The following is a 16,443-nucleotide window of genomic DNA, read 5'->3' as shown; positions in this document are numbered from 1 at the left end:
TTCCACGGCGCGCGTGGATGGGGCGGGCCCGGCCTGTGCGTGGCAGGGATGGCAGCCAATAGTAGGGGACGGGGGCGGGGCCGGGCGCGGCCGCGGGCTTCCCAGGCCCTGGAGGTGAACTGCTGGGGTTTAGGGCTCGCTGCGGGAGACGCCTCTTAAAGGGGCCGCGACCCGGGGCTCCTGTCGGGCGCAGGGAAGGCGGCCAGAGATGAGGGCTGGAAAGGTGAGAGGGTCCCGGGGTGCGGATGGGTGGGAGGGAGGCAGGTTCCCTGGGAATTAGGGGGTGAGGGCGGAGTCCACAGTCACTCCCCCCCCCCCCGCCCCCGGTGGGTGTGAGCGGCGAGGGGCGGCAGAACCGGGCACTAATTCTGCAGGGCATTGGACTCACCTGACGGGTATTTGCCGACAGACACCTGCAGCCCCTCTCCGCGTTAGAACTCCGACAAGCCCTCTGCCCCGCTGGAAAAACGGAGGCTTCCCCCACCCCAGCTCCCTCCCGATGTAGAGTCCTCCAGTGGGGGGTCGGGGGTCCCGGGTCCCAGTTCCAGCCTCGACAGGGGCCTGTGGGAACGCCCTGCCCCCCGGCAGCACAATAATGAAGTAGGCCAGAGCTGGACAGTTGTAACCAAAGCGGGGATCAGGAATTGCTGGTTCCAGGAGCCGCAGCGCTGCCTCTCCGCCTTACTCTTTCTCTGCGTCTTGTGGTTCTTAACGATAAATGATACACGAGGGGTGGGTGGAGCTGGGGCCCTGCTCCCGCGGGGTGGCTCTGCCTGTCTCTGGGGGCCTGGTGTGTAAAATGTTCAGCACGGTGAACACTTTGCTGTTATCATTGGGTTAGAGCTGGGGCTGGGGGGCGGGGATCTTTCCCAGGACGCGGGATGGGGTTGGGGGCCAGGACCTGGCAGCCCCCAAAGGGGCTCAAAGTGGAGTCGTGACGAGTCAAGCCGAGGCTCCTCCCCCTCAGGAATTAGTTGATAGCCTTTTGGACCCCAGCCCTGCGGCGAGCGACAGCCCAGGCAACCAATCAGGTGCGGGGACGGCTTCGGGCAGGGCTCCCATTGGCCCTCTCCGCCCCTCCAGGGACAGAGGGACCCTTAAATAAGTGCCTGCTGTTCGGCTCCAAGCAGAGCTTCCAGGAACCCTGCACCTTGAGCTAGAGGAACGAGGTTCAGGGAGGGCCAGGGGTTGCCCGCAGCCACACAGTGCGTCTCAGCCGGACCCTCCGTCGTGTGCTCTGTGCATTCCCACCATGGCCTTCTGGACACAGCTAATGCTGCTGCTTTGGAAAAATGTCCTGTGTCGCAGGAGACAGCCGGTAATGCCAGGACAGATGGGCCAGGGCGGGGCGGCCCCGGTGCCCCCCACGGTCCCCCACTCCCCCGCCTCTTCTGCCCCTCTCCCAGATCCAGCTCTTGGTGGAGTTGCTGGGGCCTCTGTTTCTCTTCTTCATCTGGTGGCTGTATGCCACTCCCACCCCCGACTGGAGCAACATGAGTGTAAGCCCCCCTCCCCCCACCCCCAGGGACCAGGCCCTTTGCGGGGGAGAGGGGAGGCACCTAGTCACCCTATCCACAGGGTCCCGTGAGCGTCAGAGAGCACAAGTCTGAATGAGCACTCTGTCTGCGAGGGTGCAGACACGATGGGGGTGCAGGCAAAGCTCCCCATGCCCAACGTCCCCACGGGCCACTTCCCCAACAAGCCGCTGCCCTCGGCCGGCGCCCTACCCAGCTCCAGGGTCTCATCTGCAGCATGAACGACACCTGCTTCCCGCAATCCGCGCCCGCCGAGCAGCCAGGTGTCCTCAGCAACTTCAAGGACACCCTGTGAGCAAGCGGGGGTGGGTGCGGCAGCCACAGGTACGAGGGTGTCTGCTGAGCCTCCACCTCGTGCTCTCTCTGCCCCCAGCGTCCTCTGGCTCCTGGCAGATGCCCACACCATCCTTGGGGGTGGAGGACGAGAGCCCACAGGATGCTGGCCAGCCTGGGAGAGCTAATGCCAATGCTGAGAGCGGCGGGCGGGGCAGGTGAGGAGGCCAGGGCCCTTTGGCCGGCAGGGATGCTCTCTGAGCCTCCATCTGCCCGGCTGTGTCGTGGGCACAGGGCGGGATCTGTCTCGGGCCAAGCTTTGCCTAAACTCCTGCTTCTGTGTGTTCCTCTCCCAGCCCGGCCTCTCCCAAGCGACCGGCTGCGGGACCGCCTGCCCCTGACCACTGAGCTACTGGGGACACTGCTTCGAGAGATGAGATGGGGTGGGGCGAGACCAGGGGGGTCCTCAGCCTGACCCTCTGTCGTGTGCTCTGCTCAGCTCCCACCGTGGCCTTCTGGGCTTCCCCATCCTGGCCAGGGGCCTCTGGTTCCGGCTTCCAGGCCTTTTCCTGGGCTGTCCCTGACTCCTGGAGGGACGAGGGAGGGGTGCCCAGATGGGCTGTGTCCAGCATGGTGGTGAAGTGTCCGGCCCGTGCGACCTTGCATGAGTCCACGTGCCCCTCGGAGCCTCCGTTTCCCTATTTGTAAAACAGGATCTTCGGGAGCTTGGCAAACTGCTACACCCCCGGTGAGAATGCCATCAAGGTCATTATCGCCCTTGTGGGCTTTCTCCCCAGCAATCCCTGGGGTCTGGGCTGGACCAAACCCGGGAGTCCGTGAGGAGCTTCCTGGAGGCAGCAGAGAACGCGGCCCAGGAGGTAAGCGGCCCACTCACCCTCCACCCCAGCCGGGAGGCCGAGAGGGGAAGCTGCCCGGATGGGGAGGTCCTGGGAGGGCTTGGGCAGAAGAGGTGAGGGAGAAGGTGCTCCTGGCAGGGTCCTTCCCCGGTCGAGGCTGGGTGGCATCCTTGGTGACCTCTCCAGCTCCAGGCACTGCCCGGCCTGGTGGAGCTGTGGGCGCTGCTGCGGAGACCTCAGGGGACTAGCCGGCCCCTGGAGGCCGTGTCGGAAGTCCTCTGCGGTGCCAAGGGCCCTGGCGTCCCAGGGGGGCCCTCCCTCGACTGGTATGAGGCCACCCACCTGAAGGAGTTGGTGGGGCAGGAGCCCGCCCCGGGCCTGCCCGACAGCAGCCTGAGTGAGTGACTGACCTCTAGTCTGGGAAGTGGGGCAGTGGGAATGGGGGCAGGGCCTCATGGTCCCCCCATCCCAGGCCCTGCCTGTGCTGAGCTGATGGGGTCGCTGGAAACCCACCCACTGTCCCTCCTGCTCTGGAGGCGCCTGAAGCTGCCAGTCCTGGGGAAAGTGGCTTCACCAGGCGGCTCACGGCCCAGGTAAGGGCAGGAGTGGTCCTGGGTCCCTCCCTTAACCCAGGGAGGCTGTGCCAGGCCAGAGGGGGGGCCCTGACCCCCGGAGGCTTCCTGAGATGGGTGGTGGACTCCAGGTTTTTGAAGAAGTTAGAGTTTCCCAGATTGCGGGCAGAGGAACAGAATGCACCAGTGCTCAGAGCCACGGGCTGGAGCAAAACAGGAGAGGTGGGCAGGGGTCCTCAGAGCAGGGGAGGGTCGAGAAAGGGCTGGCCTGGCATTTATCTTGGTGCCCACCTGCCACAGGGGAACCGGACCTTCTAGAAGCTGGCTCTACTGAAGGGCCTCCAGGAGGCGAGGGGTGTGCTGGGACCCCAGCTCTTCAACTACTTGAACGACAGTACAAACGCGGCCATGTGGCAGGTTAGGCCAGGTCGGAGGACAGCAGGTTCATCCAGGGCCTCCCTGGGCACATCATCCCTGCCCAGGATGTGGGGGCGAGTGTGCAGGCGGCTTGTGGAATCCAGGGGAGCTCAGGGAGGGGGACCCAACTTGGAGCAGTGCCCCATTCCAAGGAAAGCCTGAGGAGGGCCACAGCTTGGCCCTGCAGAAATCTGATGGCCTAGCTGGGCCGCGCCCTGGGGTCCCCGAGGAAGAAGCGCCGCCTGGCCCTGAGGTTCAGGGGAGGATCCGGGCACCCAGGACCCACACCCAGGCCCTTCCTCAGTGTGTGACCCTGGACAAGCTGGAGGCGGCACCCTCGGAGGCAGCCCTGATGGCGCGGGCCCTGGAGTTGCTCGCGGAGCACCACTTCTGGGCCGACATCGTCTTCTGGGGCCCGAGGGACCTTTGGACCCCGCACAGCTCGCAGGTCCTGGTCACCCGCGCATCAAGATCTGCAGGGATATCGACGCCTTCGCGAGAACCAATAAGATCAGGAACAGGTGGGGGTGGACCCGAGCGTGGTGGGTGGGGCCATCCCTGCCTAGAGCCTGGGATGGGTGGAGCCCAGGACCCCTTGGGCCAATTGGGGTGTACTGTGTGTGGGGTCTCCGTGGGGCGTGGCCCAGGGCTTCCGGGGCGGGGGCAGCACCTCTCGCTCCCTGGACGAGATGCAGGCGGGCACAGACGCGTGTGCTCCAGAGTTAAGGTGGTGATGGGCGGGGCCGTGGGGCTCCCGGCCTCTCCCCGCAGCCCACCACCGTGCCCCGTGCAGGTTCTGGGACCCGGGCCCGGCTGCTGACCCCTTGACAGACCTGCGCTATGTGTGGTGTGGCTCAGCGGCACCGAGGCCCGTGCAGGCCTCTACCCGCAGCAGACGCCCTCCCCGTGCTACGCGGATGACGCGTGAGCGCCCCCTCCCTGCGCATCCACCCCCCTTCCGCCGCCAGATCTCCGCTCGGGCTCCGTTTGGAACATTCATGCGGTCGAGGCTGCGAGCCACTGGTTTGGAAGGACCTCTCCCTGTGACCTGTAGCGGGAGGAACCGGGATCCCGGAGGGGCTGGGGTCCCCGGGGGCAGGGAGAACGCGGCCTGTGAGGACAGCTGGGATCCTAAGGCTGGAACAGGGGTCAGGGGACATCCGGGGCCCAGCTGCGCCTTTGGATCTCCAGTGCCCGTGGGGGCTGCGCGGGGCCTCTGGCCTCCACCGCAGCCGCGCCCCTGCCTCAGGGTCCTGCGTGTACAGAACCGGTCGCTGTCGCTTTTCCTGACGCCTGGATCCACTCCGTGGCGCCGGCGGTGAAGGCCGTGGTGCGAGGGAAGGAAAGGAGGCTGCGCCACACGATGCAGGCCCTGGGGCTCGGCAGCGCGGTGCTGTGGCTCGGCTGCTTCCTCAGCTGCCACTCGCCCTTCCTCGGCAGCTCGGCGCCGCTCGTGCTGGTGACCAAGGTGCGCACGCCTCGGCCTTCCCGGCTGCGGGGTGGCTGCGCGCGCGCGCGCGGGCCCCTGGGCAAATCCCGGAGCCTGAGGAGCCGTATTCACCCTTCGCAGCTCGGGGACATCCTCCCCCATAGCCACCCGGCCGTGGTCTTCTTGTTCTTGGCGGCTTTCGCCGTGGCCACCGTGGTCCAGAGCTTCCTTCTGAGCGCCCCGCTCCCCCCGCGCCAACCTGGCCGCCGCGTGCGAGGCCTGGCCTACTTCGTGCTCTGTCCGCCCTACGTGCTGTGCGTGGCCTGGCGAGACCGGCTGCCTGCGGGTGGTCTCTGGCTGTGGTGGGACCCGGGGTGGCCGGGTGCGGGGGGGGGGGGGGCCCTGTGCTGCGTTTGCTCGCTGACGCCCCTGTCCCCACCGCAGTCTTCTGTCGCCTGTGGCCTCTGGGTTTGGCTGCGAGAGCCTGGCGCTGCCGAAGGAGCAGGGTGAAGGCGCCCAGTGGCACAGGGCGGGCACCGGGCCCACCCCTGGCGTCTTCAGCCCGGCCCAGGTCTCTGGAATCCTGCTGCTCGACGCTGTGCTCTATGGCCTCCCCACTTGGTACCTAGAGGCCATCTCCCGGGTTGGGTGGGGACGGAGGGTGGGGTAGGGACACGGGGCAGGGGCGTACCTGCAGAGGGCGGCCGGGCTGAGGGCCTTCGCGAGCCGGGGCAGGGCTGAGGGGCCGCTTGGTGCCTGGAGGCCGTCCTGGGCGGCTCTTCCTGGCATCTAGGCCCGGGTGGCTGCGTTCGAGGGACGGCCTGAGGCAGGCCGATGGGGTCCTGGCCGGGCCCTCCCACCTGGATGCCCTGATCCCGGGCGCGTGGTCAGAAGCTGGCACACCCCAGGGTGATGAGCTCAAGGGGTAACAGAGCACGGCTCCTCCCAGGCCAGTATGGGACCCCCAAACCGTGGAACTTTCCCTTTCGGAGAAGCTATTGGTTTGGACCTCGTTCTCCCAAGGGCTCCACCCTGCCTCCCACCCCGAAGGACCCAGAGGGTGAGGCACGAGGAGACCTGATGGCCGCTTCCCTGTCTGTATGCCCCATGTCCCCCAAAGGCCCAGGTTCCTACAGAGCCCGGTCCTCTGCACACCTCCACCCCCCAGGCTCCGTGGGGCTCCCCTAACGCCCATAGGCCCCAGCCCTGATGGGTCCCTGACTCCACGGGCCAGCGTTTGCGGCCTCCCAGGTCCCGCAGAGACCCCCCTACAAAGGGCTCCCGCGGTCGAGCCTGGCCTCCTCCCGCAGTGCCGACAGAAGAGGTCCCACCCGGCTGGATTCCGGGGGTCTCCGTACGGGGCCTGGAGAAACGCTTTCCTGGCAACCCCCAGCCAGCCCTGCGTGGGCTCAGCCTGGACTTCTGCTAGGGCCAGATCACCGCCTTGCTGGGCCACAACGGAGACGGCAAGGCCACCATGCTGTGGGCGGTTGCCACTGTCTTAATTTCCCCCCGGCCTCAGCTGGCACATCTGCTCAATGGGAGAGGTGTCTGGGGTCTCCACAGGGGAAGTCGGGACCCCCAATCCACTTGGGGTACACGGCGGATAGACAACCGTGTTCCCTGAGCCTCAGTTTTCCTCCTTTATAGAATGGGGACATAACGCACCTTGAGTCTGGGCACACAGTAGGTGCCTTTTAAGTGCTTTTGCTCCTTCTCTGGGGGTCTCCGTTTCCTCCTCTGAAGGGGCAGCTGCTCTGAGACCCCTTCACCCCCAGGTCCCTACTGTGTGGCCTCTTTCCACCCACTGGTGGCTCTGCCCACATCTGGGCCACGATGTCCAGTCCAGAATGGAAGCCGTCCGGCCCCACCTGGACGCCGGCCTGCAATACGACGTGCTGTCTGACGTGCGTCTCGGCGGGCCCGGGGGAGCAGCGTCAGGGGTGGCGGGGCTGGGTGTTCTTGGGGCTCTGCCTGCCACGGGGGCCATTGTTCCAGCGCGTGGCTGCAGGCTGACCTTGGAGGAGAACATCTGGGCGGTCGAAGGGCCTGAGTGCAGGAGCTGTGAGCCCCGAGGAGGCCCGTCTACTGCAGGACGTGGGGCTTGTCCCCACGCGTTGTGCGCAGACCCGCCGCCTCTCTGGTGACCCCAGCCGGGAAGGAGCATCCGGGTCGGTGGGTGCTGGGAAGGGGGTTGGGACTTTACCCCAAGGGCCGTGCGAAGCCAGAGGAGACACCAGATCCGGGAGGCCCAGAGGGGCTAGGCACGGAGATCCAGGGGGTGGGGAAAGGGGGCACGGGGAAGGGACGCAGCCCTGCCCAAGACTGAGGGGACGCTGCTGGGACCCCCGCACCTGCCTCTGCCCAGGTGGGACACAGCAGAAGCTTTCAGTGGCCGTCACCTTTGTGGGCGGCTCCCGGGTTGTCATTCTGGATGAACCCACAGCTGGTGTCGACCCTGCTTCCCGCTGCAGCATCTGGGAGCTGCTGCTCAAATACCGAGAAGGTAGGAGTTGGGGGAGGCACGAGATTCCCCTAGATTCCAATTCAGCGGCCAGAAAATGTTTCTGACGAAGAAGTGCTTGGAGTGGGGTTTTGAGGGATGAATAGGAGTTGGATGCCAAACAGGGCAGCGCGGCTGGCGGGAACGGGCTGGGAGAGCCTGAGGGAAGGGCCAGTGGGGGGCTTGACTCAGGGCAACAGGCTCCGTAACTCCAGCCCGGACCCCTGACCTCACGTGGACTGCGGGCCTGATCTCCGGTCACCTCTTGCCCTCAGGTGCTTAACCCTAACCTCCTCTGCCTGCAGAGACAGGCTCCCGTGGGTCACTCCAGCCCCTTCCCCGAGGATAGCCGGCTGCGTCCCCGGTTGACGCGCCCCCGTCCACCCAGGTCCCGCCCAGCTGCTGTCGCTCGTGCGGTGCCTGGTGCCCAGGGCGCGGCTGGTGAAGGAGCTGCCCTACGGGTCTCCCCCAGCAGCACACCCCGGGGAGGAGGCAGGCGCACGCAGAGGGCCCCACGGTGTCTTGGGCGCGGGCGATTCCTTTGGGGTCCCGGGCTGAGCCCCCGCTCTGTCTCCCCAGGTCTTCCCGAAGGTGGTAGAGGCTTGTGCTGCGGATGTGGACCCAGAGGACGCGGCCACAGGTCCCTGTCCTTGACCCCGTGCCTTGGTTCAGAGTTAGACTTGACTTTACAGCAAGGCCCCAGCCTTGGTTGCATCTCAAGGCGCAGCCTCGACCTCCACCCCTGATTCCCGACCCCTTCTGTCTGCGACCCAGGACCTTGACTCAGACCCTCGGCTGAATGGCGACCCTCAAACCTGAACGCACCCCTGATGGCCACAGATCACCAGCCACAAGCGGCACCTGGGCGTGGGCCTCGCTCCCCCAGATGTGACCTCACGGCTCAAGGTTCTGCCGGAAGAGTCGGCCCTGGAGAACGGGGAGCTAGGTGAGTTGTCCCGCCTTGAGTCTGCAGGTCCCTCCCTGTCTCCCAGAGCCTGTGCACTGACCCTTCCATCCCCCAAAGCGACGGCTGCCCCGGAAACACGGGTCCTGCAGGGCTTCGGGCCAGACCCCGCGGGCCGGGGACAGGGCTGGGAGCTGACCCGCCAGCAGCTCCGGGCCCTGCTTCTCAAGCGCTTTCTGCTTGCCTGCCGTGGCCGCCGTGGCCTGTTTACGCAGGTGAGGGGGAGCGGGCGCCAGAGGAGGGTGCGCGGGCAGCCCTGGGTGCCTGTTTTCTACTCCCGTCACCCACTCAGCGGTGAACCCGAGAAGTCTCCGCCAGTCTGAGCACCTTTACTGAGAGCACCGGGGAGCCACGGATGGTTGTAGAGCAGGAGCAGGAAGGGTCCCGGGCAGCCCAGGGGGTGCGCAGGGAGGGCAGCTGCTGGGCCCGTCCTGCAGCTGGTGCTGCTTGTCCTCTTTGTGGGCCCGGTGCTGGTGCTCAGTCTCCTCACGCCTCCTGACGGGCCGGAACCTGTCCCGACTTCCTGGTCAAGACCCACCCCCGCCTGGTGCGCCAGGGGCCAGCCGCCACCTGCACGCGTTCAGTTTGCCCAGAGGAGGGGGCCGGCGCTCCGGACGGCTCTCCGTGCCCCCCCACACCCCACCCCTGCATCTCCCGCAGCCTGAAGACCAAGAAGTGGGTGAACGAGGTCAGGTGAGGAGGGCCGTTCCCGAGCCCCCTGCCCACCCGCTAGGAGGCTTTCCTGCCCCGCCCTCCCTGAGCCCACTGCCCCGCAGGTATGGGGACTTCTCCCTGGGGGGCCGAGACCCAGGCCTGCCCTCAGGGCAAGAGGTGAGCCACTCAGTGTGGGGGCTACCGGTGCTGCTGAACCCCCGACCCGGCGGGGGCCCCTCGACCTTGTCCTGAGCAACCCCACAGCCTGGGCTCACAGCCCAGACACCGAGGACAGCCTCAAGGTGGGTGCTCGGGTGAGGGGGCGGGCAGGTGGCTGGTGGGGCAGGTCTCACCGCGGCGCTCTGACCCCTCGGCCCCGACCCCACCCCCACCCCCACCCCCACCCCCACCCCCACCCCCACCCCCACCCCGGATCTGGTTCAACAACAAGGGCCGGCACGCCGTGGTGGCCTTCATCGGCAGGGCCAACAACGCGCTCCTACGTGCCCACCTGCCCCCAGGCCCTGCCCGCCACGCCCACAGCATCACCACGCTCAGCCACCCCGAGGCTGGGCTGAGTCCCTATGCCCCGCCCCCCACCTCGGCCTTTCTGCGCTCTGCCACGCCCCTGCTGAGTACGCACACAGGGGCTGCGGCTCTCTGCTCGCCAGGCCCGGACAGCGGGACGTTGTCAGGCTCCCCCGGCAGCCCACACATCGTCACTGCGTCCGCTGGGACCCCACCGCACGGTCTGCGCGTCTGCCCGGCCGGCAGTCCAGCCCCCACCGGCCCCACACGGCCCCGCTCGTCTCCCCGTGGATCCTTGTCCCGTGGCATGGGCAGAGGTGTCCTCTGAGGCGCCCGTGCGCCCTTGCCCGCAGGACGGCCGCCTCGGACGAGCCTGTCTCCACCTGAGCGGTCTTCGCCGTGTCTTTCGTCCCAGCCAGCGTCACCCTTGTTCTCATCAAGGAGCCGGGCCTCTGCAGTTTATGGGGGGGGCCCGCCTCCCACTCTTCACTGGCTCAGCAACTTTCTCTGGGACGTGGTGCGGGGAGTGCTGTTGGGGGGGAGGTCCGGCTGCCTCTCACCGCTGCCCCTTTGCTGCCCCTTTGCTGCCCCTTTGCTGCCCCTTTGCTGCCCCTTCGCTGCCCCTTCGCTGCCCCTTTGCTGCCCCTTGTCGGGACGGTCTGGGTGAAGTCTGGGGATCTGGGAGACTGCGCCTCTGGCCACCTGAAACGCGGGGGGTTGGGATGGGGCCCAGGGGACCTGCAAACTGATGGGCGTAACTCCGCCTCCGACGCAGTTGGAACTACCTGGTGCCAGCGTGCGTGGCGGCGCTCACCTTTCTGGCTTTCCAGCAGAGGGCGTACGTGGCTCCCGCCAACCCGCCTGCCCTCCTGCTGCTGTTACTGCTCTTACGGGTGAGGCCTCCACCCCCCTCGGAGCCCGTTCTTGCCGCCCTACCCGGACGTCTGATGCCATCGAGGGAGCCAGGGCTCTGTCCCAGCTCCCGAGGACAGAAGAGATCCGAGGTGGTCCCAAGTGGAATCTAATTTAAGGACAGGCTGAGGTGGCCTTAAAAGCTCATCTTGTCCTGGGGCACCTGGCTGGCTCAGGGGGTAGTGTGTGCGACTCTTGACCTTGGGGTCGTGAGTTCAAGCCCCACGTTGAGGGTAGAGTTTACTTAAAAATTTTTTTAATGTTTATTCATTTTCGAGAGAGCACAAGCAGGGGAGGAGCAGACACACACACACACACACACACACACACACACACACACACAATCCGAAGCAGGCTCCAGGCTCCGAGCTGTCAGCACAGAGCCCGACGCGGGGCTCGAACCCACGAACTGCGAGATCATGACCCGAGCCGAAGCCGGACGCTCAACTGACTGAGCCACCCAGGTGTCCCAAGGGTAGAGTTGACTTTAAAACAAACAAACAAAACAACTCTTTTGTCTTTTGTTTCTAATTTTTAAAAGTTTTTTTAAGAATTTTATTTTACAGCGAGAGAGTGCAAGCAGAGGGAGAGGGAGAGAATCTCAAGCAGGCTCCGCACCCAGCACGGAGCCCCATGCGACCCCGGGGTCGTGATCTGAGCCCAAAACAAGACTTAGACCCTTAACCGACTGGATACAGAGGACTCCCTCTTAGGGCTACTCAGCCTGCTGTCTGGGTGGTTACCCGGTGACCCCTGTTGCCCCCTCAGCTGGTCGATCACGCCAGTCGTGTGCCCGGCACGGCCTGTGTGGTGCTCACCTGTGTCAACCTCTTCGTCGGCATCAACGGCGGCACAGCCACCTTCGTGCTCCAACACTTCTCTGGTTGGGTGGCGCTCTGCAAGTCTGGGCCTCAGCTCCGGACGCACGTCCCTCTTCCTGTCCCTGAGCAGAAGCTGCAGGAAATGAGCCGCATCCGGAAAAAGGGGCTTCCTCGTGTTCCCCCACTTCTGCCTGGGCCGGGGGTGCGTGGACATGGCGTGAGACCAGGCCGTGGCTGACGCCTTCGAGCGCTTAGGTGAGAACTTCCCTCGAGGTGGGGGAGTGCCACCCAAGTCGATAACGCAGGGTAGGGACAAACAGCAGCTCCCAGGAAGGGAACTAGAGGGTTAGGTGGCCCCAAGTTTGGGCCAAGTTAGAGATACGGCAAAGTAGTCGTAAAAGCCACTTATGTCCTGGGTCATATCACAAGAGGTCCTAACAAAGGAGATGGTAATACCACCGTGGCCTGTACCAGTCAGACCTCAGTTGAGTGGCCCATTCAGTTCTTGGTCTTTTCCCTTAAAAGCCCGAGGTGACCTGGGTGGGGATGGGCCCGGAAACCAAGCACCTCCCCCTGTGACCCAGTTCCTCCTTCCTGTCAACACAGGAGACGGGCAGTTCCAGTCCCCCCTGCGCTGGGAGGAGGTTGGTAAGAACCTCTTAGCCGTGGTGGTACAGGGGCCCCTCCTCTTCCTCCTCCTCCTCCTCATGCTCTTGGCGACCGCCTGCTGCCACGGTCAGTGGGGGCTGGGTAAGGGTGGGAGGGGCCGGGGCTGGCTCTGGGCCCACTGATCTCTCTCCCCTCCTCAGACCCCAGCTGAGGTCGCTGCCCCCCACCCCCACCCCGGGGCAGGAGGATGAGGAGGTGGCCCATGTCAGGACCGGGTGGCCCGAGGGGCCACCGAGGGGGACGTGCTGGTGTCGAGAGACCTGACCGAAGTGGGCGCAGTGCCGGGTTGGGGGCTCCCGCTGGCCCACCCACCCTCTCCGGGACCTGAACACCTCCCAGGCGTGCCGTGGGCAGAGGGACGCCAGCTGTCGATCCCCCCTGGTGGGGCGAGAGTCCAGGGTGAAGGTCCTGAGGCAGGGGCAGTGAGGGGCTGCCCTACTGTGTGCCCACTGCCCTTTACCGAACAACTGAGCACAGGTGCCCGCGCGCTGAGCAACTACTGACTGCCAACGCTTGAGCCCCTGTTTCGGGCCAGCAAACACTCGTTAAGCTCCTACTGGATGCTTTCGCTTACCGAGTCCTACTGTGTGTAGTAAGGTCTTGGGCCCTACGGAGACCAAGCCGATGATTATTGACCACCTATGGGGTGGGGTGCCCACACACGTGGCCGCAACGTTAATCGAACACCTACTACGTTTGAGAGCGAGTGGTACTGCTGAGTCTGAGGTGTGTGTGTGTGTGTGTGAGACCCGAGTAGTGCTCACAGCCGGCACTTATCGAGCACGCGCTTTGCACCAGTTCACATCTACGTATCGGTCACGCGCGGAGGGCCGACGCGGCTGGAAGCCAGCGTAGAGCGTCGGTGTCCGTCGCAGTCGTTCCGCACTCGCTGGGTGTCTGTCTGTCGGGAGCCGTTCCGCTATTTACGGAGCACTTGACAGGGTACCTGCTACGCCAAAATTGTTTAAATTCATCCCGCGTGCCACCAACCGTTCCCGGCTAAGTGACAGCGTTATGTTCACCTGCTCGCCCTCGGGATCTGCCCCCGGGGAGCCCCCTTGCCACGGCTGGCCGTCCTGCAGAAACTTGGAACCCCACCCCGGGATTAGGGACGGTGGGGCAGGAATCTGAGACCTTGCCGACTGCCGTCTGCAGGGCACCCGCGGTGTTTCGGGCCCGTGGGAGTGAACGGAGCAGGGAAGACGTCCACGTTCCGCAAGCTGGCGGGGGACGCGCTGCCCGGTGGTGGCGAGGCTGTGCCGCCTGGCTACAGGTGAGCGGGCTCGGGCCCCCAAGCCTGTGTGCGTCCCCACGCGGCGCTCTCCCAGGCACGACCGCCCACACCCCCGCATGTGGACCGGGCCCTGAGACGCCCCCCACCCGTCTCTTACCATGGTGCTCCAGGGTGGGTGAGCCTTGAGGCCCCTGTTTGCCCCCCCCCTCCCCCGAGTGGCCAGGGCCTAGCCAATTCCCTGAGCCCCCCATCCCCTGTCCCCCATCCCCCATTGACAGCATGGCCGGGAACCTTCCGCTGCGCACCACCACAGGGGCTAATGCCCTCAGTCGGACGCTGTCTTCGAGCTGCTGGCCGGCCACCAGCACCTGGAACTCTTCGCCCGAAGCTCAGGTTCCCCAGGTGACCTCCCCCTCCCTCCTTCCAGGATCACAGCCCTACCCTGGCTCCCTTGGCCCTGCCCCGAGTCAGGGTCCGCCTCTCTCCACTAGCCTCCCCCCAGCTCCTGTGCTCTGTACCTGCCCGCTTCCTACCGCACCTGACTTTCCCCGGCCATGACCCCACCGCCCACTGAGGGCTTCCCGAACTTCTGGCCAGGTCACACCCCCCCTCTCTCACCCTGGCTCCACTCTCTTTGTTTACCTTTCCCCATTTTTACCCTAGTCCCCCTCCCGTGTACTGCCCCCCCAACCCGCACCTGGTCCCTCCCCCTTCCGTGTACTGCCCCCCCTGCCTCCCTCCCGCCCCGCCCCACAGACAGCGAGCTTGGGCCCCGCGCGCCTGGGGCTCCTGCAGTTTCGGACCCACCTGCGGGCACCTACAGCGGAGGCAACAAGAGGAAGCTGGCGACAGCCGTGGCGCTGGTGGGGGACCCGGCCGTGGTCTTTCTGGTGCGTGGGGGCGGGCCTGGGGGAGAGGGCTCGGGCTCGGCTGATGAGGGCATCGCCCCCTGAAGCCCCGAGGACGAGTCCACCACGGGCACGGACCCCGCTCCCGGCGCTTTCTCTGGAGTAGCCTCCCTCCCGGCCGTGGCGCGGGAGGGCCGCGCCCGGGGCCCAGGGTCAAGGTGGGTCAGGCCCCAGCGGGAGGCCGTCAGAGCTGGAGCGGCCCCGACCTTTGGGAGGAGGGCACGCCGGGGACGGTGATGCCCGGTCCCGAGGGCCCGAGCGGGCTGGGCTGGGGGGGGGGCATGGGGGGGCATGGGGGGGCGGGCCCAGGTGGCCCCAGCTTGGCGGGAGCTGACGGCGCCGGGCCCCGGGCTGCAAGGGAGAGTGTGTGGCGCTCTGCACGCGCCGGGCCATCACGGTGACGGGCGGGTCCGCTGTCCGGGCGGCGCGCAGCCCCTCGAGAGCAGGTGAGCGGGGCCACAAGAGCGCAGACACGGCCACGCGACGCCCACCTGGCTCTACCCTGAGCGGAGGCGAGGCTCGAGGGCTGGCGGCGGGGCCGAACGGAACCGGGACGGGTCCCGGGGCTGCCGGACGAGGGTGGGTCCGGGGAAGGGGCGGGCCTGGGAGGGAAGAGGGCGGGGCCTGGAGCGGGCGCGGCCCGAGGGGGCGGGGCTAGGGGAGGGATGGGCCCACAGGCGGGCGAGGCCCGGCAGGAGGAGGGGGGCGTCCGGAGGGGCCAGGTCTCGGGGGGCAGGGCCAGAGTGAGCTGGAGGGTGGTGTGGGCGGGCCTCGGGCGTGTCCAGCAGCCCCCCCGGCCCCGCCCACTCGGGTTTGGCGCCGGCCACACGCTGACCCTGCGGGGCCCGCAGCGCGGTCCGAGTTGGCCGAGGCCTTCGAGGTGGCCGCGCTTCCAGGTGCCGCCGGGAGGGCGCTGCGCCCTGGCTCGCGTCTTTGGAGAGCTGGCGTGGCGCGGGGAGGAGCGCGGCGTGCACTTCTCTGGGAGCCAGACCACGTTGGCGCGGGCGCCCGCCGCGCCTGGACGGGGCTGAGGATAAATGGGGCTGGGGGCTGGGGGCCGGGCCGGGGGCTGACCGCCCCTCCGGCCGCCCTCCCCCAGGTGCTCCTGTACTTCTCCAAGGACCAGGGGGAAGAGGAGCGGGACGGGTAGGAGGCGGGAGTGGGGGCAGGCCTCGTGCCACGCCCACAGCACCCCGACTCCTCACTGGGCTCCTCGAGGACCCCAGCACCTCCTGTGTGGGGTTGCTGGGAGACTCCGGCAGCCCAGTCGCAGGCTCTCAGAGGATCCATCGCCCTGGAGGAAATAGAGAACTCATGGGGTGAAACCGCGCGCGCGTGCGTGTGTGTGTGCGCGCGCGCGCGCGCACAGGCTACAGGTCAGTCCAAACACGGCTCTCCATATGCGTCTGGACACTGGCCCCTGTTCCCTGTTCCCTGAGTGTCCCCCACGTGTCCCCCACGTGTCCCCCACGTGTCCCCCACGTGTCCCCCACGTGTCCCCCACGTGTCCCCCACGTGTCCCCCGACACTGGTGCAATTTTGTAGGGTACATGTGAGAGTCTGGCTGTGGCCGACTGGACCCCCAGCTCTGGGGGCCTCTGGTGGACTGGGGACGGGGGGCCTCACGTGCAAGGGTGGTCTTCCATAGAGCCTGGACACTGGTCACTGGCCCCCACGTGCCCATGTGGGCCTGGCGGCTGAGGGCAGTACCTAGGAGAGCCTGGTGGGGAGGAGGAGGTCAAGGCTAGGGAATGTTCCAGAAGACTTGGAAAAGCCCATTGGGGGTGGCCCAGACCTCAGGTGTCCTGACCTGGCCAGAAGTCTGCCAGCCAGCCCTCACCCCTGAAACTAGGCCCCAGAGCAATGGGTGCTAGGATCCTCAGGGGGCTTCCCAGCTGGGTGTGTGGATGGACCCGGGCCTGGAGAGGCGGGTTTGGCACCAGAGGCTGTGGTCTTCGGGCCCTTTGCCCTGTAGACCTGCCCCTCCCACCAGAGGTCAGTGGGGTCAGTGTTGGGGAGGGAAAAGGGGTTGTTGGAGTTTGGGGATGGGGTGGGACTCCAGAAGTGAGAAGAATGGGGGAGGGGAGAAGCCTCTGACTGGTGAGGGGTCTTCAAGAGAAGAGGTGGTTGGAGGAAGGGAGCGGGGGTCTGGGGAGGGGGGAAGAAG

General features: G+C 66.5%; 1 protein-coding gene across 1 annotated transcript; it reads left to right on the top strand.

Moving 5' to 3' along the window:
* Positions 1 to 115: 115 nt before the first annotated feature.
* ABCA7 (ATP binding cassette subfamily A member 7) lies at positions 116 to 15,698 on the top strand. The gene is given in 51 exon segments (XM_047848249.1): positions 116 to 223; positions 1,084 to 1,318; positions 1,407 to 1,449; positions 1,452 to 1,499; positions 1,686 to 1,727; positions 1,730 to 1,826; positions 1,909 to 1,960; positions 1,963 to 2,026; positions 2,165 to 2,251; positions 2,308 to 2,456; positions 2,606 to 2,686; positions 2,852 to 3,062; positions 3,138 to 3,230; positions 3,233 to 3,258; positions 3,538 to 3,654; positions 3,842 to 4,076; positions 4,079 to 4,175; positions 4,448 to 4,506; positions 4,509 to 4,578; positions 4,904 to 4,944; positions 4,947 to 5,122; positions 5,225 to 5,445; positions 5,528 to 5,731; positions 6,016 to 6,143; positions 6,394 to 6,565; positions 6,862 to 6,905; positions 6,908 to 6,992; positions 7,095 to 7,118; positions 7,120 to 7,226; positions 7,452 to 7,589; positions 7,975 to 8,078; positions 8,166 to 8,226; positions 8,419 to 8,532; positions 8,611 to 8,867; positions 9,050 to 9,243; positions 9,327 to 9,438; positions 9,441 to 9,505; positions 9,637 to 9,839; positions 10,489 to 10,754; positions 11,395 to 11,532; positions 11,596 to 11,622; positions 11,624 to 11,720; positions 12,072 to 12,204; positions 12,275 to 12,336; positions 12,339 to 12,634; positions 13,244 to 13,407; positions 13,504 to 13,543; positions 13,647 to 13,858; positions 13,916 to 14,312; positions 14,635 to 14,722; positions 14,784 to 15,698. Coding segments are annotated over 50 exon segments (6,531 nt in total). The 5' UTR covers positions 116 to 223; positions 1,084 to 1,252; the 3' UTR covers positions 15,308 to 15,698.
* Positions 15,699 to 16,443: the final 745 nt, after the last annotated feature.

Source organism: Prionailurus viverrinus, unplaced genomic scaffold, assembly GCF_022837055.1.
Source record: "Prionailurus viverrinus isolate Anna unplaced genomic scaffold, UM_Priviv_1.0 scaffold_60, whole genome shotgun sequence".
In the NCBI taxonomy this organism is placed as follows: domain Eukaryota; kingdom Metazoa; phylum Chordata; class Mammalia; order Carnivora; family Felidae; genus Prionailurus; species Prionailurus viverrinus.
This window is presented reverse-complemented; position numbering and strand designations above follow the sequence as displayed.